This window comes from Anopheles gambiae, chromosome 2 (assembly GCF_943734735.2).
Source record: "Anopheles gambiae chromosome 2, idAnoGambNW_F1_1, whole genome shotgun sequence".
NCBI lineage: Eukaryota > Metazoa > Arthropoda > Insecta > Diptera > Culicidae > Anopheles > Anopheles gambiae.
In genome coordinates, this window is record NC_064601.1 from 75,837,106 (window position 1) to 75,861,994 (window position 24,889).

The following is a 24,889-nucleotide window of genomic DNA, read 5'->3' on the forward strand; positions in this document are numbered from 1 at the left end:
GTAACAAGATTACATAGATTTTAACAGCAAAACGAACTAAAAGGACAAAAAATATAATGAAAAAGTAAATAGAAGGAATGCATGAAATAATGAAACAATTAATGAAATAAAAAGGTCCAGCGATGACTCAGAAAGAATAATTAAGAAAAATGATAAATTACCAAAAGTACGAAAATGGTACTAACAATAATTATCAACATGAAAACGAACAATTCATACAAACGATTAATACAATTAGCGTCAATGCGTCAAAAAAGTGTCAAAAATAAAGTGGAAGAACAAGTTAAAGAGAGTATATCACTGCTAGACAACATAGAAATTAATGCGATTAATTGTAACGACAAGCATATAACTGAGCTAAACATATAAAGAGAAGAAAACGTATCATCAAATCAAAGAAGCATATAAATGAATCAAGCAATGAAATATGTTGCAAGTATAAAACTGCTAGAAAAATGAATTACTCCACATTATGTGGAAAAATATAAAAAAACTATTGCTTACGAAAATTTTCGAAAAGAGCTCCTAGAAATATGTGATAATATTATCTCAATGATAACAATCATAAAATCGATAAAAGCAGAAAACTAAAATCATTTACCTAACAAAAGAAACATTGACAAATAAAAATATTATAGAAGGAAATTAAATATGCCCAATTCTTTATCTCTAGATAATAGAACTATTTACATAAAATATCACCTCAAGAGATGAGAACGATTTTATTAGTGAACCAAATAAGCATAGCTAAAATCACAGTTTAATTGAATGAAAATAATATATTCAAACAATTTGATTATTTTCGTTATTCTCCTAAAGGGAGAAGGTGTAGCACATCTGCAACACAGAACACACCTGAACTTAGAGAAACCCGCACCATAAAATGTAAATAGGAAATCCTTTTTCACCAACACATCAAAAGCATAGCGTAGATTGGAACAGTTTATGCATCGTAACCATAAGCAGGAACAGTTTATGCATTATAACCTAAAACAGGAACATAGTGATAAGAACCATAGTTCTTGTCAACAACAGACAAACGTAACTTACTTAGTGAAAACAATAACTTCCAAACAAACAACCCGGAACCATCCGTACGAAACCTACAACCTCACATGAGTATAAATAAAACCAACTCCGACCATGCCAAGTCAGATTCGCTCGGACTGTCAGGATAGGACTATGCCCTTCCTACATCTATCGACTTCCCATTTATTGGTAAATAAGGGAACCCTTTTAAGGGTTTCTATGATCGCCTGAACGATCAAATGTCGATAAGTCCGATTCGAAACAGTATCCACCTCAGTTCTGCCAATATCTGCAAAACGATGACCTTCCTTAACGATGTTCGAAGGGCACCCTGGCCAGCGCGAGTTCAAAGTTATCATATGGCGACCGTATCCAAGACCAAACTAACTACATCACTATATGAGACGAACCATGTGAATGTTCACGCTGGAAAATTGTCTGATCAAATGCATTGTAGAATCCAAAAGCTGCCATCGGATGGTGCGCTTCCTGTTCTAAGACTAGTTACGAGACTCACGGATACGACATAAATCTTCTTCTATCTGGCGTAACGTCCTACACGGACATGCCGGCCTCCTTCACAGGTTTTCGAGACATAATTCATTACCACGCAAGCCGGATAAGTCAAATCCTTGTTACTGGGGGACGGTTCATTCTAGGCTTGAACCCATGACGGGCATGTTATTGAGTCGTTAGAGTTGACGACTGTGCAATGGAACCGCTCCATCAAGATTAATACATACCATATTTTTCTGATTACACTGTCCTTTTATTAACATTTCTTAAGAAACACTGAGCTTGTTCGTTGCATTCGCGAAGTACGTGAGGAATTCATAGAAGTACCAATAATTGATTAATAGAAAAATATAAAACTGAAGAAAATCAGAATCAGTTACAGAACAACACTGAAAACGCAAATCATGGCGCATGTTAAATGAAATTGTTTGATATTTTCTTTCAAATATCTCGATCAAATTTTAACGAAGAAAGTTGTGAGAGAAAGACCGAATCTGTAAATAAATTCACATAGAAAAATGGTTAACCAACTTCATACAAAACCACATCGGAAAGAAGAGCTACACACTTACCGAAGAAGTAAACCGTTACATTAGCATCAAAAGCAAACATTCAGCTTAATTGTTGGGCCAAAATTGAGCACAATTAAAAGGCGGCGGCGAATTCAACGGGTTTATATCGTACGCCAACGCTATTGTACCATGATCTGTGAAATAAAGAATTTTGTACATATTACTGGCTAATAGACCAATTCAACCCTGTACGAACCTTACTGCTTGCTTCCCCTACGTTTGGCACACAGTTATAAATGCACCCATGTATGTACGGTGCATGTCCAGCAATCGGAAGGTATGGGCAAATGATCTGCGGTTGCTGCTGCTGCTGTTGGTGTTGCTGCTGCTGTTGGTGTTCCTGCTGTTGTTGGTGCTGCAGCTGTTGGTGCTCTTGTTGGAGCTGCTGCTGTTGCTGGAGCTGCTGCTGTTGCTGGGGCTGCTGCTGTTGCTGGAGCTGCTGCTGTTGCTGGAGCTGCTGCTGTTGCTGAAGCTGCTGCTGTTGCTGGAGCTGCTGCTGTTGTATTTGATGCTGCAACACCTGCTGAGTTATCTGAGTTTGTTGCATATGGTACAGCATTGAACATTCGTTGGAAGTTTTAATCACCGTGGAGGAGTTCGGCACAAATGCCAGTTGCTGTTGATGCTGTTCAGAAACAAGCTGTTGATTGTTATTTGGCATAATGGCGGGCAGCTGCTGCTGTATTTGATTCAGTCCAGGTAATGCACGAAATGTCTAAAACACACGAATATTAGTATGTGTTGTGCTATTCAGCATTCAAAGCTTCATCCCAATCCCCCACGTACCATTGGAGCAATAGGGTAGAACGGGAAAATTGTACAACATCCAACACCTCCTGCAGAACACTGCCCGTTCTTGTCACCAAATGGAAATTGGTTTTGATCGGAGGCAACCACACCAACCGCGTTCGTGTCGCCGAACTGAACTGACGGCGGAAGATACCCGCACTGCTCCACCGGATAGGGCACAAGTGCCAGATGAGGATCGGCTACTTCGTTTGTGTTCAATTGCTGTGCAGGGGGCTCGTCTTCCGCTATGGCATCGATCACTTCATTTATCTCGGACGGCTCTATAAATGGATTTTTAACGAATTCTATACGCTTGCCACGACGATTGCCTATGAAAAATGGACGTAAAATGATTCGAGTTTTCCGTGTATTTAAACAAAGCTAATCATACGCATACACAACTCTTACCTTCATGCATATATCTATCTTCGTAAGATTGTCTCGTTTGATCGATTTGGTTCTCGTTATGTGCTTTGTGTGTTATCTGCAAAGATATAGAAACAACATTTTATACTGTAAATCTACTTCCATGTACTTTCGGTATACAGAGGGGCTCGGTAAATAATAAACACATTAAATACAATAAGTTGGTCATTCATCAGCAACGGGTTAGTATGATAACCAGATTACCATATGGCAATTGGCTAAGCTCGGAGGCCATAACCACACGTGGAAATAGGGCGTTGGTCTAATGATGTTGAGCACACAATTGTTGTTTGCAAGTTGTATGGATTTTACAGTCAGCGCCACGTGGTTGCTCGTCAAATTCAAAATATGTACACAGTTTACTTCTTGTCGTGTTTCCCCTGCAGCAAAAGAACATCGACTCAAGCTGCCGTAGTTGTTTTTGTAATTCAGGACCATGCTACACTTCAGGATTAACCGAGAAGCTACAACTGAACCACCGTAACAACTGTACGTGTAGAACACAGCATTAATCTTCGTGCATTGGGCATTTAACATTCGAATATACACAATTCTAATGCATTTGCTATTTTGCTTTATCTTCAATATCTAATGGAACCATGACTACATTGCATTCGAAGCAGATTCGTTTCACCGTAATCCTGAACAGAAATCAAATCTCAAACCTCACTCGATGGATTGCAAAGGCAATAATACCGGAGTGGATCACACTTGTTATTCCCATAGAGTATATTCCTATTAAATAATGGGCAATACTGGTGACAGAACACAGGTGATGCTCTGGAAAGCATTCGTTCGCCTATGTATATCCCGATGGGACAATGATTGATGAAGAAAGCGAATGTTTTGGAACAATCTTTGGTTTGAGATCCAAGTTCAGCAAAACTGAGTGTAGAAATCATTTACCTACCTTTCAAAAAGCTGAGTATAGGTTTAACTTTCAAGACAAGAGAAAAAAGTGCAAGAGAAGTCGATGACTTGACTTCATGAGTTGACTCCCCAACAAGCCAGCGTGTGGAAAACAGACTTAAAATACACATTTCGTTCAACATCCCGTTCTGTACCGTAAAACACTCACCTGCAAAAGATGTGCTTTCCATTTCTCCGCCCGGATCTCGTGCCACACGTCAAACTCCACGTTCCGGTAGATGTTACGATCGAGTGCTTTGGCCACCTTGTACGGGAACGGCGTAATGCCTAGGTTCAGCAACTGACGCACGCAGGACAAGTTTTGGTCCTCCAGCAACGGATTCGGCTTCCTTACACCCTGGCGCACGTTCAGCCCAACGTACACACGGTAGCCCTCGGCCGAACCATGGATGGCGAAGAACTGCTGAATCGCATCAAAGTTTGTTATGTTATGGAAATGACACAGTTGCGAATTCTTCAGCACGCATTCCGTTTCGCTAGCCGCGCTCAGCTTCATTTGTCGGCCATCTTCTGTTGTGACGACTTTGCTACCCTGCTCGTCTTCGTCGTACGTGATCCTGTGATCTTCAGGATCGTGCAGCATCCGCTCAACCGCATACTGCACGTCAGGCATTAGCAACACCTTCGTGTACAGTATGTCATACACTATCGCTAGAGGAACGAGATTTAAAAGAGGATTAGATTACTATAGGACTATGAGCATAAAATTGCCCTTCTTACCCTGGCATTCGGCCATATTAGTAATGTGGTCCATGGTATAAATCGAATCGAAATGATTATTACGCCCGATAAACACTCTCCAAAGATTATCGTACGAATCATTCTGCAGGAACCATTTTCCATCGGCAAACGGTTCGAACAAGCGAACATTGGCTCTGTGCAATCAAAACATTAGTTTATGCGATGTAGTTCACAGCACAGCTATTTCACGGGAATGAAGGAAAGCTACTACTTACTTGTGCAGATGCGCCAAGGCTTTCAGTTCCACCAGGGTACCGTGCGTTTTCAGCCGACTCATATTTTCCAAATACCCTTCAAAGTCCCACTTGATATCCTACGGTGAAAACAAAACGACAACACAAGGTATCAGACTATCAGATCAGACTGTGCATTCACTTTTTAGACGGAATGTGAGGTTAGGGAAAGCGCGTCATCCGCGCCAAAGCTGTACGCACCTTTTTAAATTGCGCTCTATTGGCGTGCATGTAGTTTACACATTGCTTGCGGACTTCCTCGTGGTGTAACTGGATGCTGTACTGCTGTTCGGAGACGACGCGGAACAGCGAGGACGAATCTAATGCTGTGTGTTTGCGGTAGTATCCTTGGTTTTCCAAAAACTTGTCGCAAATATCCGGGGCTTCTCGACACCCGAAACCAAACCCACGATTCTCACTCATGATGCTAACTTGTGATTCCGTTAAACTGACCACTCCACAGCGAAAAATGCGTAATCCGATCAGAAGAGTTTCCCACTTTTAGGTACGATTCTATCACGCTACGCAGAAGTGACGCCACAATTCACGCTGGAACGCGTTCTGTTTTGCAACTGCGAAGAATGGCAACACTTCAGCTGAAAAGAGATACACAACAGAGGTGATGGTCTCAGCTTTTTTACGCACAATTTTGCTGCATGGCACCGCTTCAACTGGTCCCAAAAAACTAGCTGACCCAAGTGACATTTTTGAGCACTACTTTTCTTGTTTTCGAGCTGATTCTCCTTGTGAAAGTTATAATCAATTTTAATTCGATATCTGCTCGACTAGTACTAGAAATAACAGAAATTGTGGATTTGTTTGCGATTCAAAAAAACATGTATGCCGAAATGTGGCTTTCTTGGAAGACTGGCGTCGGGTTCCCAAGCGCCGCGGATTAAGTTTAAACGATTGGAAAATCAAATATCCATAGATAAAAAAACGGAAATTTCATAGCTTCACTGGATTGCTCTATAGATGGCTTTTTTATAACTCATCATAATATAGCTGTTCAAAATCTATATGAATGGTTGTGTGGTCAGATACGTGGGCATTAACACCAACGAGCATTACTCAAATCTCACGTGCCTCAGTGCTGGTTGTTTGCATTGGTTTACAAACCTTACAACAGTACATAGGGTATTGTTAGTTAAAAGAATGCAGCCAGCTGCTCGCGTGCTCTCTTTGCAGTAAGCCGCTCTTACTGCAGTTAACGAGCCGTGAGCGCCTGAGAGCGATCGGTCGGGATGGATCGTTCGGCTGCTGCGCGAAGAGCACAAACACTTCGCATCGGGGCAGCGCGGCGTATACGTGTTGGAAATAAAGCATCCGTTTAAGTTTAAAATAATACAACTTTATTTATGTTCGTGTGTGTACTGTCCACCTTTCGCAATATCACCTACGGACGTAAAAGGTATGACGAGAAAGCTCTCAAAGCGAAAAAAGCTTCACTGTATGTCTATCTCAAAAACAGATGGCGACATCAGCTTTTTTTTATTTTTAGAATGCATGAGTCGTTTTCCGTCTGCTAAACGAAGTCTTTTTAGATTCCATTTAGGTTAAGAGGTTGAGTCGTTTAGAACCCGTTTAGTGGTCGTTTAGTAGATTTGTGGCACTTGGGATGAAGTCATTGAACCAATGTAATGAGTCCAAAAATAGAGTTTTGAGTCAAGGGTCACACCCAGGCCGTGGATGAGATTTACACGAGATAATAAGAAGGTGTTAGGTAAATAGATGGCCCGTCCTCCCTTAGCAAGGAATGACTATCCGGCTGCGTGGTAATGAATTAAGTCTCGAAAGCCTGTATCGGCCGGCATGTCCGCGTAGGACGTTACGCCAAATAGAAGAAAAAGATATTTCAAAGTCAGTACGGGTAGTCCCCGAGACACACGGTACCTATCACATACGGATTCGGAGATACGCAGTTTTCTAAATTTCACTCTTTTTTGGGCACATTGTACAGCATTTATCCGCAGTACTCGATACTCGATATACGCAAATTCGCAGTACGTGATTCTTCTAAATTTGACAACTCCATGTGTTTTTTCAAATATTTTAATTCTTTGAAATGTTTTATGCCCTTTTTGAATTTCCTTAATGTTCTTAATGCATTTTGCATTAAATTTGTGCAAAAGATATCTGTTTTATAATAAAAAACTTTAATGCAAAACTCTGTGGCGATATTTTTCATTCCTCGAACCGGTAGTGTAAACTATTTTTCCATAAGAATCCGCTATACGCGAAAACTCGATATACGCTATTGCGCTCGGTCCCGTACGATAGCGTACATCGGATAATGACTGTACTGATTTGATATATTCATTGAAAAATCTCAAACAATTTCCCTTTTGACCCAATGTTAAAAACTATTTCAAAAGTTTACAACTATTATATTCAGTCAGACACATATAAAATAATTGAGTGCATAAAATCACCCTCTAATTGCAAAATTTTAGAAAAATTAGTGATATTTTGGTTGGAAATCATGAGATTCGGATATCACCGAAATTCAAGATACGCGGTATTTTGCGGCCATTTTCGATCCCCATTAACCGTGTATCTCGGGGACAACAATATTCGATATAGATACGAAAGACGGATACCCGTTCAATGTCCTGTCTTGGACTGCTAACGAGAGAAGAAAGTGAGTGCCCAGTATACTCTCACACCACCAGGTGATAATCTGTAACCTGTGAGTGGTGAAAAATCTACCACACATTACGCACGATTTACACTCTTCGCTAATTATCACGATGCATAACATTAAAGCATCTTGATTTTGTTTATTGGAATGATTCAAAGTTGTCCGGATTCGCCGGAAGCAGTTCAGGGTCGCCCGGGATCGGGTGGAAAAAATTGATTTCTCCGGACGAATTCATCTGTCAAATTTACTGTGTAAGATTTTATAGGAAACCCCTCAAACTACTTTTTCATTATCGTTAAACTATTAAAATCATCAAAATAATCAATAATAAAAATAATATGAATAGCAAAACAGCACGTACGATAAAATCGCATGCAATGGAGCACTGACACGAGCCTTAACAAGGTTCAATTTAAACTCCAAATTTTCACAAAATAACGCCGTACAAAATGTGCCTTCCTCCTTCGTCATATACAAACGCCAAATAAATATAAATTGAGCCCATGTGCCAAAAATCCATTAAACGACCTCTAAACGACTCAAGCTCTCAACCTAAACAGAATCTAAAAAGACTTCGATTAATAGATGGCAAACGACTCATGCATTCTAAAACTAAAAAAAAAACTGGTGCCTCAAGAGCTGTTCTTGAGATAGACACACAGCGGAGCTTTCTCATCATAACCTATTTATTGTTGTATGGTTACGTAATAAATTTATGCATCGCTAGTACAAGAACGGATATACGATTGTTGGAATACTACACTCCAATGTAAACCACCAGCACTGAGGCACGTGAGATATGAGTAATGCTCGTTATTGTTAATGCCCACGTAACTGACCACACGACCATTCATATAGATTTTTACTCGGAATGTTGCAGGGTATATGAGCCATTATTAGATGAAGCTAATCTAATACATTATGAAAAAAGTACAGCTATATTATGATGAGTTTGTGGTGATCATACCACATACCTCGTACGCGTAAGGCGCTACGTTTTTGTGTTAAGAACTGTCAGCGCCGGCAGTGCAATCACGACATTGTACTAGCATCCGCTAGATGGCACCAGAAATGATAGGGAGTAGTAAGACAAAGGGACCGAACATCCACGAAACATAGGAGAGCAGGGATAAACGATCGCACCGGGCGATCGTCTTTCTCTTATCATTCCGACCGCCAAACTGTACGCTCGTGAGGTTCTTCCGTTTCGTTAATCTGTGCGTGATTATAGTGCGCAGTAATAAAGTTGGTGTACGACTAAAACCCAACAAGTTATAAAAAGGCCATCTATTGAGCAATCCAGTGAAGCTATGAAATTTCCGTTTATTTATCTATGAATGGGGTCCTTTCCGTTTTAAGTTGGTAGGCTGAAAATTCAGCCTGTCAGCTGTTTGCATTGTATAGCAGTTTTCGAGCAACTATCTAAGTGGGTATAATATACAGGTGGGCTTATCCCAAGGTCTATGAATTTAGAAGGCTGATTTTTATCGCTTCTGCAGTGTTTTGTGTATTTGTCAGGCCTCCAGAAAGCTTGTTTGAACAAAAATTTTCACCCATGCTGTCAAAAAGTGATATTCAAATTTATAAAAAACATGCTATGAGACCACCTGGCCTACATACACTTTGATTGTGGATTCCATCACCAGATCTCTTTAATGCACCTTGGGATAAATGTAAACACCACCTTGTTTTGCCATTTTTCGAACAGGTACTCGAATCTAATTCTAGCTTTAAGGCTAGAATAATCTAGACTGAAAATTGCAGGCTAGTTTTGTGTGTGGTTTTGTATGAAGTGTTTACATGATTTCAGCCTCCAACTGTTAAACTCCATTAAAACAAAACTGACTAGAATCGTGAAGTTCCCCGATATTTGATTTTCCAATCGTTTAAGCTTAATCCGCGGCGCTTGGGAACCCGACGCCAGTCTTCCAAGAAGGCCACATTTTTTTGAATCGCAAACAAATCCACAATTTCTGTTATTTCTAGTACTAGTCGAGCAGATATCGAATTAAAATTGATTATAACTTTCACAAGGAGAATCAGCTCGAAAACAAGAAAAGTAGTGCTCAAAAATGTCACTTGGGTCAGCTAGTTTTTTGGGACCAGTTGAAGCGGTGCCATGCAGCAAAATTGTGCGTAAAAAAGCTGAGACCATCACCTCTGTTGTGTATCTCTTTTCAGCTGAAGTGTTGCCATTCTTCGCAGTTGCAAAACAGAACGCGTTCCAGCGTGAATTGTGGCGTCACTTCTGCGTAGCGTGATAGAATCGTACCTAAAAGTGGGAAACTCTTCTGATCGGATTACGCATTTTTCGCTGTGGAGTGGTCAGTTTAACGGAATCACAAGTTAGCATCATGAGTGAGAATCGTGGGTTTGGTTTCGGGTGTCGAGAAGCCCCGGATATTTGCGACAAGTTTTTGGAAAACCAAGGATACTACCGCAAACACACAGCATTAGATTCGTCCTCGCTGTTCCGCGTCGTCTCCGAACAGCAGTACAGCATCCAGTTACACCACGAGGAAGTCCGCAAGCAATGTGTAAACTACATGCACGCCAATAGAGCGCAATTTAAAAAGGTGCGTACAGCTTTGGCGCGGATGACGCGCTTTCCCTAACCTCACATTCCGTCTAAAAAGTGAATGCACAGTCTGATCTGATAGTCTGATACCTTGTGTTGTCGTTTTGTTTTCACCGTAGGATATCAAGTGGGACTTTGAAGGGTATTTGGAAAATATGAGTCGGCTGAAAACGCACGGTACCCTGGTGGAACTGAAAGCCTTGGCGCATCTGCACAAGTAAGTAGTAGCTTTCCTTCATTCCCGTGAAATAGCTGTGCTGTGAACTACATCGCATAAACTAATGTTTTGATTGCACAGAGCCAATGTTCGCTTGTTCGAACCGTTTGCCGATGGAAAATGGTTCCTGCAGAATGATTCGTACGATAATCTTTGGAGAGTGTTTATCGGGCGTAATAATCATTTCGATTCGATTTATACCATGGACCACATTACTAATATGGCCGAATGCCAGGGTAAGAAGGGCAATTTTATGCTCATAGTCCTATAGTAATCTAATCCTCTTTTAAATCTCGTTCCTCTAGCGATAGTGTATGACATACTGTACACGAAGGTGTTGCTAATGCCTGACGTGCAGTATGCGGTTGAGCGGATGCTGCACGATCCTGAAGATCACAGGATCACGTACGACGAAGACGAGCAGGGTAGCAAAGTCGTCACAACAGAAGATGGCCGACAAATGAAGCTGAGCGCGGCTAGCGAAACGGAATGCGTGCTGAAGAATTCGCAACTGTGTCATTTCCATAACATAACAAACTTTGATGCGATTCAGCAGTTCTTCGCCATCCATGGTTCGGCCGAGGGCTACCGTGTGTACGTTGGGCTGAACGTGCGCCAGGGTGTAAGGAAGCCGAATCCGTTGCTGGAGGACCAAAACTTGTCCTGCGTGCGTCAGTTGCTGAACCTAGGCATTACGCCGTTCCCGTACAAGGTGGCCAAAGCACTCGATCGTAACATCTACCGGAACGTGGAGTTTGACGTGTGGCACGAGATCCGGGCGGAGAAATGGAAAGCACATCTTTTGCAGGTGAGTGTTTTACGGTACAGAACGGGATGTTGAACGAAATGTGTATTTTAAGTCTGTTTTCCACACGCTGGCTTGTTGGGGAGTCAACTCATGAAGTCAAGTCATCGACTTCTCTTGCACTTTTTTCTCTTGTCTTGAAAGTTAAACCTATACTCAGCTTTTTGAAAGGTAGGTAAATGATTTCTACACTCAGTTTTGCTGAACTTGGATCTCAAACCAAAGATTGTTCCAAAACATTCGCTTTCTTCATCAATCATTGTCCCATCGGGATATACATAGGCGAACGAATGCTTTCCAGAGCATCACCTGTGTTCTGTCACCAGTATTGCCCATTATTTAATAGGAATATACTCTATGGGAATAACAAGTGTGATCCACTCCGGTATTGCCTTTGCAATCCATCGAGTGAGGTTTGAGATTTGATTTCTGTTCAGGATTACGGTGAAACGAACCTGCTTCGAATACAATGTAGTCCTGGTTCCATTAGATATTGTAGATAAAGCAAAATAGCAAATGCATTAGAATTGTGTATATTCGAATGTTAAATGCTCAATGCACGAAGATTAATGCTGTGTTCTACACGTACAGTTGTTACGGTGGTTCAGTTGTAGCTTCTCGGTTAATCCTGAAGTGTAGCATGGTCCTGAATTACAAAAACAACTACGGCAGCTTGAGTCGATGTTCTTTTGCTGCAGGGGAAACACGACAAGAAGTAAACTGTGTACATATTTTGAATTTGACGAGCAACCACGTGGCGCTGACTGTAAAATCCATACAACTTGCAAACAACAATTGTGTGCTCAACATCATTAGACCAACGCCCTATTTCCACGTGTGGTTATGGCCTCCGAGCTTAGCCAATTGCCATATGGTAATCTGGTTATCATACTAACCCGTTGTGGGTGAATGACCAACTTATTGTATTTAATGTGTTTATTATTTACCGAGCCCCTCTGTATTCTGGAAGTACATGGAAGAAGATTTACAATATAAAATGTTGTTTCTATATCTTTGCAGATAGCACACAAAGCACATAACGAGAACCAAATCGATCAAACGAGACAATCTTACGAAGATAGATATATGCATGAAGGTAAGAGTTGTGTATGCGTATGATTAGCTTTGTTTAAATACACGGAAAACTCGAATCATTTTACGTCCATTTTTCATAGGCAATCGTCGTGTCAAGCGTATAGAATTCGTTAAAAATCCGTTTATAGAGCCGTCCGAGATAAATGAAGTGATCGATGCCATAGCGGAAGACGAGCCCCCTGCACAGCAATTGAACACAAACGAAGTAGCCGATCCTCATCTGGCACTTGTGCCCTATCCGGTGGAGCAGTGCGGGTATCTTCCGCCGTCAGTTCAGTTCGGCGACACGAACGCGGTTGGTGTGGTTGCCTCCGATCAAAACCAATTTCCATTGGGTGACAAGAACGGGCAGTGTTCTGCAGGAGGGGTAGGATGCTGTACAATTCTCCCGTTCTACCCTATTGCTCCAATGGTACGTGGGGGATTGGGATGAAGCTTTGAATGCTGAATAGCACAACACATACTAATATTCGTGTGTTTTAGACATTTCGTGCATTACCTGGACTGAATCAAATACAGCAGCAGCTGCCCGCCATTATGCCAAATAACAATCAACAGCTTGTTTCTGAACAGCATCAACAGCAACTGGCATTTGTGCCGAACTCCTCCACGGTGATTAAAACTTCCAACGAATGTTCAATGCTGTACCATATGCAACAAACTCAGATAACTCAGCAGGTGTTGCAGCATCAAATACAACAGCAGCAGCTCCAGCAACAGCAGCAGCTCCAGCAACAGCAGCAGCTCCAGCAACAGCAGCAGCTCCAGCAACAGCAGCAGCTCCAGCAACAGCAGCAGCTCCAGCAACAGCAGCAGCTCCAGCAACAGCAGCAGCTCCAGCAACAGCAGCAGCTCCAGCAACAGCACCAACAGCTGCAGCACCAAGAACAGCAGGAACACCAACAGCAGCAGCAACACCAACAGCAGCAGCAGCAACCGCAGATCATTTGCCCATACGTTCCGATTGCTGGACATGCACCGTACATACATGGGTGCATTTATAACTGTGTGCCAAACGTAGGGGAAGCAAGCAGTAAGTTTCGTACAGGGTTGAATTGGTCTATTAGCCAGTAATATGTACTAAATTCTTTATTTCACAGATCATGGTACAATAGCGTTGGCGTACGATATAAATCCGTTGAATTCGCCGCCGCCTTTCAATTGTGCTCAATTTTGGCCCAACAATTAAGCTGAATGTTTGCTTTTGATGCTAATGTAATGGTTAACTTCCTCGGTAAGTGTGTAGCTCTTCTTTCCGATGTGGTTTTGTATGAAGTTGGTTAACCATTTTAACATTTGAATTTATTTACAGATAATTTAATATCGATTTTTTGTCATAACGAGTTCTCTTAAAACTTGATTGAGGTAGTCGAAACAGAATCTCATTTCTTGCTCTTTATCGCTTTTTTTTTGATTTCGTATACTGATCGTATTTCGTATTTGATATTGATGAAATTGATTTCGTAATTTGTTTTTGTGAATTCCTCACATACTCAGCCAATCCGATCGTGTGTGGGTTACATTTAAAGTGTGGATTTTTTGGCATTACTGAAAAGTATGTTCTATATTTACACGATATTTCCTGATCGAATTTCATGTAAACAATAAAAAATGCATTCCAATAAACTTCTCTGACAAAAACACAATATGCTGTGTTGTTGTTTTAGTCTTCTATTAAAATAGCATCAATAGTGTTCGCATGGGAAAATACGCAATCAATTAGAGGGAACGGCAAGTGAAGGCAGCGTTATACCCGTTCGCGGGTTGCAGTATCACATTCCAGGCTCATACTTAAAATATGTTTTATCTTGGTCCATTGAGCGTCTTAACGTTGAATTTATTTTTTTTACGAGATCATCTACGAAATTATTTAATGTTCTTCTGCCAGAATGTACAACAAACCATATTAGGTTATGGAATTAAAATATACATTGTTGAAAGAGTTCATATAAAATCCCGTGTTATAAATGATATTATTTTTGGAATATTCAAATGATGATTTTTGGTCCCGTATGTGTTGAAAGACCATGGAGGATTGGATACAAAAACGAGATATACTGCAATCTTACTGTCGTGCTATGCTGCGTATCAAACTCGCCAGGCTCCGGTGTACGCATGGCACTGGGCGACCTAGCCTAGCGTAATGTTCTTTCTAATCTGTCCACAAGGATAGTGGGAAAGTTGTAGGCCCTACTCCAAACGACGATAACGCGATGAATGGGGCATATCTCAGTACTCATACTGATACTGGTGCTCATGAGATTGGGAATTATTACGTTTTTCACTTGTGTATAGTTTCATTTTGCCAAATCTCCTTACATCTTGCGCCATTTCTACACGCCACCGTGTAGAAGAAACGGCAGTAGCACATACAGCAAAACAGTACAAGACGGTAAAAGATCCTCCCAAAACTCCCGTGTGTGTGTGATGCTGTAAAACCGCAAACACGCTACCCGTCCTATCTCTTCCTCATCCCGTGTCTTAGCTCTTCACAACTTTTCGGAATAGTAAGGTGAATTACCGCATGCATGCTCTCCCATTTCCGCACCATGTACATATCGATCAAAATGCGCAATTAGGGTTAACCAGAATTATAATATCAATTATTAACACGATAATCATACCATCACGCTTCAGAAACCACACACCAGCCTGGGGGGAAGTATGATGGCGAGGTGTTAGACAACACCCCAGCGAGGAGGAGTAGCTTTGTGTGAACAGATAAATGAGACATAAAACCGCAACACATAGCCTCTCTCTATGTAAGTTGTTTCTATTTCCTACTTCCTAGGGGAAAAAGTTGTGCCCATCGTGCTCTTTCCGCGCTTCTACAACCCAGCTGTTTCTGATAATTACTCTGCAAAGGCTTAGCCACTGTTGCCGAAAGCAAATAAAGTGCCTAACAGATCAAAATACAAATTTAACTTAAAAGCTTCGCACAAACTGTGCACAACACACCTATCCCTCACCCGGGTTCATTGAGGGTGTGTTGCTCGATGTTTACCCTCCCTCCTGTTTGCCCGGCGCGCTTCGCAATCCGCTTGGCCGTGCCACGATGAAGAGCGTGGATAAAGTTTTCACAGTGGTATCATCGGTAAACCATGCTGCCAAAACCCATGTATGGGAGTGACCACATGGAACAAATGAGTTATCTACGAGTCAACGGAAATGGAAGGAAAAAAAGCTCGTTGCAGTGTGCGCCAGTCCGGATAAAATGCGATGTGGCAGGTTTTCTGTGTGTGTGTGTGTGTTTTTGCAAGCTCAAAACTTTTGTGACAGTGCTGACAAGGGGGGAAGGGGTGGAAAAGCGTTGCAACTTGTACACTCACATACACACACATGTATACACACCGCATTTACGTGCAACACAGCGAGAGGCACATATGGGCGACGAGCTATGTGGATGAAATATATCGCGGCTTACCACAAAAGGAAGGACGGATTGGATGAAACGGGACGGGACTGATGAGCTCTACCGGGACAGCCGGGACCAGGACACAATATGAAATTAGTGGAAATAGTTGCACCCCGGGCAACTATGCATCGATAATGTGCTCCAAATGCGATGCGCACTCTGGGTGGTGATGAGAAGTTAATCTTGTTTGTAGATGCGAGTTTTCCAACAAATGGATGCTTTTATTTTACTACTTTTCCTATACAAAAAACCAAAAAGAACGGAGAGCACCAAAGCATAGGATAGCATTTGGAAGTAATGAAATCCTGCCTGTCAATTATTAGCAAAAAAGTTTCAATAGTCATGTAGTCTATTCGCTATTTTCGAGGAGCGATGAAGTACACACTTTAGTTTTGAAGCTTGGCTGCCATTCTTCATTCACAATAGAAAAGGTAACTTCCTTTCGGGATTGGCATAAATATTCCGAGCACCGAGTCCGGCCACGATCCTGCCACTCTTACCCATCCTGCTGTGCGCCATCGATCGTGTTGTTTTCTGTGGCAGTTTTGACATAAGGCGGTAATCCAATAGACTTTATAATCCCATTGAAGCTTTTTTTCCCCCCGTTGCGTTGCCCTGAAATCGTACCAGAGCGAGCCTGGTAAGCTTGGGCTTTCTTTCTTCTCGCAGTTATTTTTGGTGCTATACATCTTCGAAATGGAAATGCATTCAAGCGAACGTGTGAGTGAGAAAAAAAAAGAGAGAGAGAGAGAGAGACAGAGAGACAAATTTCATTTTTCAATTTCCTATTCAATTTCCTTCTCGCGCAGTGTCCCACTGTGTGTGGCAGTGTTTTTGCCGCCTTCGTTCGAGGTTAGTTACTTAAGGGGGGCGCGTTTGGGCGCGGGCTACACATTCTAGCCGATGAGAACTTTCACAGTCGCTTCCTAATGCGGTGCTTATCGTGTTGGGTTTGCTTAGTTTTTTCTCTCTTCCTCAGCTGTTGATGGTTTGGGTTTTTCTTCATTCTTCCCTCACTGTCCTTACTTCCAAGGACGGAAGGACATAATTCAGAAGATTAAATATTATCATATCCGGCTAGGTCAACACAAATTCGGCATAGAAGGTGGACGAGATTTGTCTGCAGGACTGGCTGCAATGGTGTGCAAAGTTTTACGCACTCAGCGTAACGAGAAAAGTTAGTGCTTATTGTTGTTACACAGTGTACGGTATTAGGCAGTGGATGTATGTGGCAAATGATACACTCGACAGCTTTTTGTATGTCTTCCACATTAAATCATTTACCACTGTAGAGAAAAAAAGGGAAGTCAATCAAAAAACTAAACCATTCCATTCTCATATAATTATAAATTCCCATGAGGCTGCAAAAGAACCTTCAACTTAGCCGCTGTCAACTCATCAGTTTTGTTCAGTTTCTTCATTGTTGAAATTCCCAAACGTGCATAAACTCGATCCGTGAGGTAGTGCGACTACTGACTGCTGAGCAGGAAAAATGAAACGAAACGTTCGTTACATTCGCTGGCAGCTTTTTTGCAAAGCGAATGGAAAACTTTCCCGCGCGACCACCCTAGGGAGTACAGAAATTAGTATGGAAACTTCAATCACTCTTGGTTACAAAGACAATTCCAGCTGTCGGAGCGCGTGTTACGCATGACTGCTTGCTTGCAAGCGTGTACGAATTTTTCAAAGCGCAACTTTTGCACCGCTCTTTGCTTAACTATTCATAAATAGTAGCAGCAATATGTTCGGGGTCATTTTTTTCTCTTTCCTTTGAGGTTCTATTAGTATGCTTCAAACGCAAACGCTCCGGTCCACGTTAATATCATATTCTGTACAAAAGCTCCACTGGCCCGTAGTCGTGATATTTCAGCACCACGAAACGCGTGAATACCGTTCGATGTGACTGCACCCAGTGAATGCATTCCGGCTTTTGTTCTAGCAAAATTCAATTGTGTTTCGTTGGCAACTTCGTTTCTTATCTTGTGTTGTGGGCCATTGTGTGCCATTGTGTGCCCGGGATGGGTATGATGGGACTCCATGGGATGGCACAAGACTGAAGAGAAATTTGTTCATTCGTAAAGAGGGAACGGTAACATTTTACATTAAGGGTGAAAAGAGTAGAGGATGCTGCAGCTTCCGGTAAACAGCAGGAGCCAGTTTCGGGCAGTAAAGTATAGCTTCAAGCTTATAAATCTTTCGGTTGCAATCCGATTTTGAGCGAAAGATATTTACTTTGCCGTGATAGACAAACACAAAACATAAGCTGTAATTGTTAAATAAACAATAAATGTGTTGAAGGGATGTGTTGTTAGAACAGTTCCACTGTTCCTGATTGTAACTGTAATTTGCGTTGTACTAGATAATTTGGTCAGGTTATAGGGCTACACAACTAAATTTAAAAGATAGATCCCCTTTTACTGTAAAGAGTGCATTGAAAATAAATAGTATTTAATCTGAAATAAAAGTAAGTACTTATAACGATCCCTAAAGGAACCTTAAATGAAAAGCGTACACATACTGATCCTGGATCTAATACATAACTTTCCTGGTTCAAGAACTGCAAATAGCCTAATACTGATTCTGCACCTGGTTATTGTCTGTCCAGAAACCGATACTGAATCCAAACCGGTTATGGAAATAATACTGATCATACAGGTCCAGGAACTGATCATGAAACCATACCGGTCCTGGAACCTATCATAAACTAATTACGGTACTGAAATTGATACTGAGGGCTGGTATGGGCCCTATAATCTATCATGAACCCATACTGGTCCAATCATGAACCCATTCCTGCCCTGGAGCCTGTCATGAACCCATGCCAGCCCTGGCAACTATCATGAATCCTAAGCGGCCCTGGCACCAATCACGAACCTATACGGATCCTGCAACCGATCATTAACCCATACCGGTTCTGGTACCGATCATGAACCCATACGGGCCCTGGTACCGGTCATGAACCCATAAAGGCCCCAGGAACTGTTCCGGATTTGGATTCGGAACGATACTTGAACCTGGTTCAGGTATGGAATGTATACAAATCCAGTTCCAGTCAACTAACTATACCTGGTAGTAAATGTGCAACGTAGGAATAAGCGTAGGAAATTTAGTAGAATGTGTATAGTGAAAAAACATAATCTCTTGCCATTATTATTACTTTCAGAGTTTAACAACTTTTACTTGTCTCCATTGGGATTGACTATTTATGTACTTTGGTAAAAGTTCAATGTTAGGCAGGCCGAAATATGCACATCTGCTCAGAAATAAGGTCAGACTGGAAATGATTGGATTTAGATTATCTTATTATTTATCTTATTATTTAGTGTATGTTAACAGAAGTTGTATTTATGCGATTTTTTCCATTTTTGCCTCTCCTTCTCATTTCTTCACACAATCTCACCTTTTCCTATTCTTCTTATCATATACGACCGATCGTCTCATTAAGACTCACTTGTGTAAAAAACATACTACTGTTGGTAAAATACCAATTGAAGAATGATTAAAGGAATAACAATAATAAACACTCCTGCCTGCGAGGCAAATTTTTGAAAATGTAGGGAAATAAAAAACAAGAAGTACTTTCTCTTTTTTTATTTTATTTATTTAACACTCAATTAATTAAATAATCCAAGCTGATTTGTATATTAAAACATTTGTTACGGAGTTACTTTTTGCTCATAGAGCATGCATAGGTACACTCAGTTTCATTTAGTTCAGTTCATTCAATGAAGTACTTTCAAAGAGCGGAGCGTCGATGTTTAAAGAGCATTCGTCTTTACTTTTTTAAATGAGTATACACTTGCTGATATTTTAACAGAGAACGTCATATATTTTAATATATTTTTATGTTTTTTCATGTATTATGTATGGCTATAAAGGTTTTCTTTATTATTCTAAATTTGCTTTAGCAAGTACACCTTATAACGAGCAATTCTAAATACTAAAAATATATCTCTGTTAAAACCTCTCATTAAGAGCAGTTTGATTTGTGTTTCTGATACACGTGTGTCGTTTTGTTATTTTTTTTGTATCCTCTGTAAAATTTTGTTTTTATTTGAATTTTAATTTTTCCGAAAAAAGAATACATTGACATAAATTGACGGAAAATCGTTTAACAATGTTATTTTGCAGCGATTTCAAACTGTTTTCTTAGAAATTTGTAAGCATCATATAGTGCACAACTAACATCCTCCCTGTATTATGTAGACATTTGTCATTTTTTCAGATGCCTTATATGTCCTTTAAACTTTACTTCACTTCACACTCCTACAAATTACATGGAATAGAGCCTAAAGCATAGCGAGATATTCTTATAACGAGTGAGTCACTGGTACTCATAGTTTAGTTCATTATACGAGGGCACACTATTCTTTACATGTTTTTTTCCGACCGCTTTCTATCGAATCACAATAAAATGTTGGTAGCCAATTCTTCTCTCACTTCATTGAATTGTCCGCGTTCATCTGTAAATATCTAGTACATCAGTGTGTGAACAGTACAATGAACTTAATTGGATTACCTCTAGGCTCGCAGATACCCGAGGAAAATATAAGCGATTCAATTAACAAAAAGCTTAGATAACAAAAATCGTTGAGAAAAACTCAACCACCATTCACCAAAGAAGTGGAGCTCTTCGTTAGCTATACTCCCATACCTCCCGGTAGCGTTTCACTTCGCTAGCGCGTTCACCGATGCTCGAAAGAAAAAAAGGGTAGGAAAAAAGAGTCAACAGCCGTGAAGTTTATTTCAGATCATCTATCTTCAAAACAAGTTTACTGATAGTTATTGTAATCTTATAAAGCCCGGCTCCAACGAGGTTCCTTGTGTAGAGCATTAAACAGAAACGTATGGCATCAACAGAGCAGCAAGAGCAACAAAAAAGAAAAGAAACAGTTACCCCCTTTTTGCTATCCTCTTTTCAGCATATTGTGTGCTAGTATCCTTTTCGATACAAACGTCCTTACTGACAAACGCCCACATACACACCTACACGGTGGAAAGAAATGCGATAAGCGCAAAAGGTACATTTTTCGGCTTTTGCCAAAGCAGCCAAAAGGGGGAAATAGGCACTCCGCCAAACATGGGCAAGTGAGAGCCGAACCGCCCGGTGTCCTGGCCTTAGCAGCTTTTATCGGTGCGCCTTTTATCTCGTAAGAGACCTCGGCTGCTCGGCCGGGTAGACAAGATTCCATGCATGTGTAATGAATACAAAATTGACGGATTTTGATCCACCCGAAATTCTAATTTTGATAGCTGCATCGTAAGGGTTTGGCACCGTTTGTTGGTACCTTTTGCCCGTGCTAGGATGGCCGGATGGTGGATGAAGGTTTCCTCGCAAATTCCTTTTATCCTCACGTGTGTGTATGTATGTGTGTGTGTGTGTGTATGTGTGTACACACCCTAGCTCCCTTTGTCCCATAACTCAGACCAAGCTGGATGGTGCTGCTTTCCCAGCGATCACCAACAGTCTCTGGCCCCATGTTCCCGTTAAGCACTATTGTCAAGTGCAGCAAGGGCGGACAAATTTGCTCCTAATATTTTATCCCCGTTTTCATCTGTGGGCACTGGGTTTAGTCACCTCCCCGGGTGGAATTTCGGCGCAGCACTGTTCTACATCCACGCCGTCCAAAAGGGTCGCTCAGTTGACCCAAATTCCAAACTGTTTCAACCCCTCCTCCCCCCCTGCGTTGTCTTTTTCGAAAGAGAGGATCACGGGTGAAAGGCTGACAAACTTACACCGCCAACAGTTGCTCAACGCAAAAGGTCACTCGATGTTTTGGGGCATCGTTTTGGGGCGATAAGTATGAGTTTGGGGCTGTTTCCGATGATCACATGCGAGGTTTCCGGTGCCGGCGCGAAGGTATCGAGTGTTCAATTTATGTAACAAGGTCTAGGGCAAGAAAATACCAAACTTTCGCATAGTTTCAAGTGAAAGTTTTCCAAAAAAGAGGGAAACCATCGAGTCCGCACGACCGCTTATCAAAAGGCGTTGTGCGCAAAAAGCAAACACGATCGCACCCGTTCGTGGAAAAGCGTCCACATAGCCGCTCGATGGTCGGTGCTATTTTCGCTAACCAGCGTCCCATGTTTTCTTCCCGCCGCTTGCTGGTCCATCGTGCTCTGCGACTTTGGATGCTGTTCTTCGGCTTTTAGTATTTATTGCGCTTGGGAATTTGCTTACATAAGTACATTCCTTGCATTCACCTGGGGGTTAAGTAGACCGGGGCTAAGATGGAGCGAGGACCAAGCTCCTAGGGAGAATCGAAAATCCCTTCATCCTTTTGTGTTCCCAAGCGTAGAGCGCCCTACCTGTCGTAAGGTGCCGAAACAAGCTGCCTCTTCTTGTTGTAGGCTTGTTTTGTTGTAAAATGTTCGCTGCGTCATGAATTCGCTGCAACGAAACACAACACATCCGGGGCACTCGAACGTGTGTACTACTGTGAACTGGCAAGTGAACAACAGGAACGGCCTTTTCAGACCCTTTTGCTTTCGAGTGGCGAGATAAGTTTTTCATTTGCGTTATTTTCTTTGGGTGTTGTGCAGGCAGGGTTGAACGAAGGGGGCGATAAAATAAAAAAGGTGTTTTTGTGCATGGATAGTGCTGTAGGTAGCGATGGAGACATTAATCGTACGGTGCAAATATGAGCAGAAAGTGCTCGTAAGTGGACCGAGTAAAATGGGACTTTTTGTGAAGATTTTAAATCTTGTTTTATGGATCGGAACAATAAGCCGGAAGCATTTTTTAAGAAAAAAAAATTGAATACTGTATATCTGCAGCAACGAGTATATGTCTTATTTTAACGTTTGATACAGTACCTTGTTTTAGGTAACAATTTACCTGAGTTAATTCAGGCGATTGTTATAGTACATGGGAAATAGCCCAAATAGCCAGCTAGTACTTTATAGCTAATTTGGAGCTGTTTAAAGAAAAATCGTTCCGATGTCGTAGTTTGTGGGTGATTAAGAGATAGACGGTACTTTGCCGAATTATGGAGCTTTTTAACAAGCACTTGATACTCTCTGGAACCTTGCAACTGGTTAGCCTGATGTATATAGTTAATGATGGAATTTGAAGGCTTGTTAAGAAGGTGTGCCGAACTTGGTGGATTTTCATAGCTTTTTAAATGCATGACATAGGCACGAGGCGGCTCTTGTCAAAGTGTTAAAAGTTGGTGCCGTCAAACATCTCATTGCTGCTGCACATGTTAGAATTTTATGAATTGTATGTACTGCGTATATCGGTTGTTTGAGGTTGTTTCTCTGGTGGTGGTAACGGGAAGAAGTCTGTTATTGTACCTACTACCTCTACTCACTGATATCATGATATTTAAATCCTCGAGAGCTCGGCGTTCCTCCAGCTAAAGGCCTCTACTTTACTTGATAGTAATATGGTGTAATGAAAGTTACTATCTTCCGCCACTAGTATGATATACCATTGACTAACACAGGGGTCTCCAAACTTTTCCCTTAGCGGCCCGCATTGCTTCACCAATATCGTTGTTGAGGGCCATTTGGACATTACCTTTAGCTAATGAAAAAACGTTAAAATCTCCTTTTTATTAGAAAATACAAACTGAATGTATCAAAATCGTACAGCTTTCTATAATTAAAACTATATTTTAAACTTAAAAAGTATACATTGAAATTAAGAATACAAATAATCAAAATAATAAACTTTTTGTTTCAGTCTTTACAAAGTCATCGTGGGCCGCATTACAGGCTCTTGAAGGTTTCTATTTCCTATACAGGTGTCCCCCGAGATACGACTGTATTTGGGACCGAAAAAATGTTCCAAAGCAAGGCGTAAGTCGAAAAAGTCGTATGTCGAATATCTATGAATATTAAGTTTATAACCGAAATTGAAGAGTTGGAATTTATGATATCGTGTATTTTATTTAAAATAATGTTTGATAATGTAATAATTATATTTTAAAAACCGTACACAATATAGATATTCAAGATAGGGTAGTTGTGGAATCTTTGGAAATGTGTGTATAACGGTTATCAGTTCAGATATTCAAAAAAAAATACATCAATTTCTTGTCAATGACAACTTTTAACTGTCAAAATCAAAATCGTCGTATCTGCGAATCGTCGTAACTCGAGGGGGTCGTAACTCGGGGGACGCCTGTATTAACATTGTTTCTTGAACATATATTTCCTTATATTTTCCGTATATTTCCATATTGTTAGAAGGAAGTACTGATCAATAAAGGTTGTGTTTATGTTTCTTTGTAGAAAGAAAATTTCTTCTAGAAAGATTTAGCTAAATTCGCTAAAAAAATAAGATAATATATGCTTTATTTTTATATAGATGTATTTAAACAATTTTTGAGCCGGATGTGGTTGTAAAACTTAGAAAGTAATATTTTGACTCATATAATCCAATCAAGTAATCAATTCAGCTCCAACATCCATCTGTGAACTATTATGTTCTTATCGCCCAATAAAAATTGCCCAACGTTCATTGGTGATCGGTATCTCTGCCTTTCACACCTTTCGACTCCAAAAGTGTCTGTCTAGCTTCATCTCTTGGTGTAGTTTAAATAGCATGAGTGTTAATATAAAATAGTGTTCTGTGATATCGTTCGCCAGAAAAAGGTCCCCTATACTATTTGACTACAAAATAGCAGACAGTTTAGTTCCGCGGACCACCAGGGTTCGCGAGTTAGGTGTACAGCTAGATAGAAGGTTCACGTTTGACGATCATTTTGAGTTGTGTTTATGTAAAGCAAATCATTTGTTAAGTTATGAGTTACGTGTCGCTAAAGATTTCAAGGACCCCTATACCTTATAGCACTGTATTGTGCTAAAGTACGACCGATTTTAGAATTTCAAGCATATTATGGTCATCAACTCAGCAGTATGAAATCGATACACTAGAAGCAGTTCAAAGAAAACT

The 24,889-nt window shown here is 40.9% G+C and overlaps 2 protein-coding genes across 5 annotated transcripts; one reads left to right on the forward strand and one right to left on the reverse strand.

Annotated features, from left to right (window-relative positions):
- Positions 1 to 1,740: 1,740 nt before the first annotated feature.
- Positions 1,741 to 5,855, reverse strand: LOC1275783 (uncharacterized). Of its 3 annotated transcripts, XM_061647988.1 has the most exons (10): positions 5,438 to 5,855; positions 5,219 to 5,316; positions 4,983 to 5,137; positions 4,411 to 4,913; positions 3,315 to 3,390; positions 2,904 to 3,235; positions 2,704 to 2,832; positions 2,319 to 2,628; positions 2,118 to 2,251; positions 1,761 to 2,039 (listed from the first exon to the last, which is right to left on the reverse strand). In XM_061647988.1, exons 1-9 carry the CDS (start codon positions 5,657 to 5,659, stop codon positions 2,163 to 2,165), a joined length of 1,914 nt encoding a protein of 637 aa, XP_061503972.1. In that variant the 5' UTR covers positions 5,660 to 5,855; the 3' UTR covers positions 1,761 to 2,039; positions 2,118 to 2,162. The 3 variants fall into 3 exon arrangements, with proteins under 3 accessions (XP_061503973.1, XP_061503972.1, XP_061503970.1); XM_061647986.1 differs by having other exon boundaries at positions 2,319 to 2,832; positions 5,438 to 5,854; XM_061647989.1 differs by lacking the exon at positions 5,438 to 5,855 and having other exon boundaries at positions 1,741 to 2,039; positions 2,319 to 2,832; positions 4,983 to 5,135; positions 5,219 to 5,294.
- Positions 5,856 to 10,029: 4,174 nt separating this feature from the next.
- On the forward strand, positions 10,030 to 14,234 carry LOC1275782 (putative bifunctional UDP-N-acetylglucosamine transferase and deubiquitinase ALG13). 2 transcript variants are annotated; one of them, XM_061644348.1, is made up of 10 exons: positions 10,030 to 10,453; positions 10,575 to 10,672; positions 10,754 to 10,908; positions 10,978 to 11,480; positions 12,498 to 12,573; positions 12,653 to 12,984; positions 13,056 to 13,184; positions 13,260 to 13,605; positions 13,673 to 13,806; positions 13,885 to 14,234. In XM_061644348.1, exons 1-9 carry the CDS (start codon positions 10,232 to 10,234, stop codon positions 13,759 to 13,761), a joined length of 1,950 nt encoding a protein of 649 aa, XP_061500332.1. In that variant the 5' UTR covers positions 10,030 to 10,231; the 3' UTR covers positions 13,762 to 13,806; positions 13,885 to 14,234. The 2 variants fall into 2 exon arrangements, with proteins under 2 accessions (XP_061500332.1, XP_061500331.1); XM_061644347.1 differs by having other exon boundaries at positions 10,031 to 10,453; positions 13,056 to 13,605; positions 13,885 to 14,233.
- Positions 14,235 to 24,889: the final 10,655 nt, after the last annotated feature.

Bases quoted from the DNA above. Each gene is read 5' to 3' on its own strand.
- LOC1275783 (XM_061647986.1), bottom strand. From the start codon at position 5,659: ATGAGTGAGAATCGTGGGTTTGGTTTCGGGTGTCGAGAAGCCCCGGAT. The intron at 4,914-4,982 runs GTAAGAAGGGCA...TCGTTCCTCTAG, and splicing joins TAATATGGCCGAATGCCAGG to CGATAGTGTATGACATACTG. The intron at 2,252-2,318 runs GTAAGGTTCGTA...TTTATTTCACAG, and splicing joins AAACGTAGGGGAAGCAAGCA to ATCATGGTACAATAGCGTTG.
- LOC1275782 (XM_061644347.1), top strand. From the start codon at position 10,232: ATGAGTGAGAATCGTGGGTTTGGTTTCGGGTGTCGAGAAGCCCCGGAT. The intron at 11,481-12,497 runs GTGAGTGTTTTA...ATATCTTTGCAG, and splicing joins GGAAAGCACATCTTTTGCAG to ATAGCACACAAAGCACATAA. The intron at 13,606-13,672 runs GTAAGTTTCGTA...TTTATTTCACAG, and splicing joins AAACGTAGGGGAAGCAAGCA to ATCATGGTACAATAGCGTTG.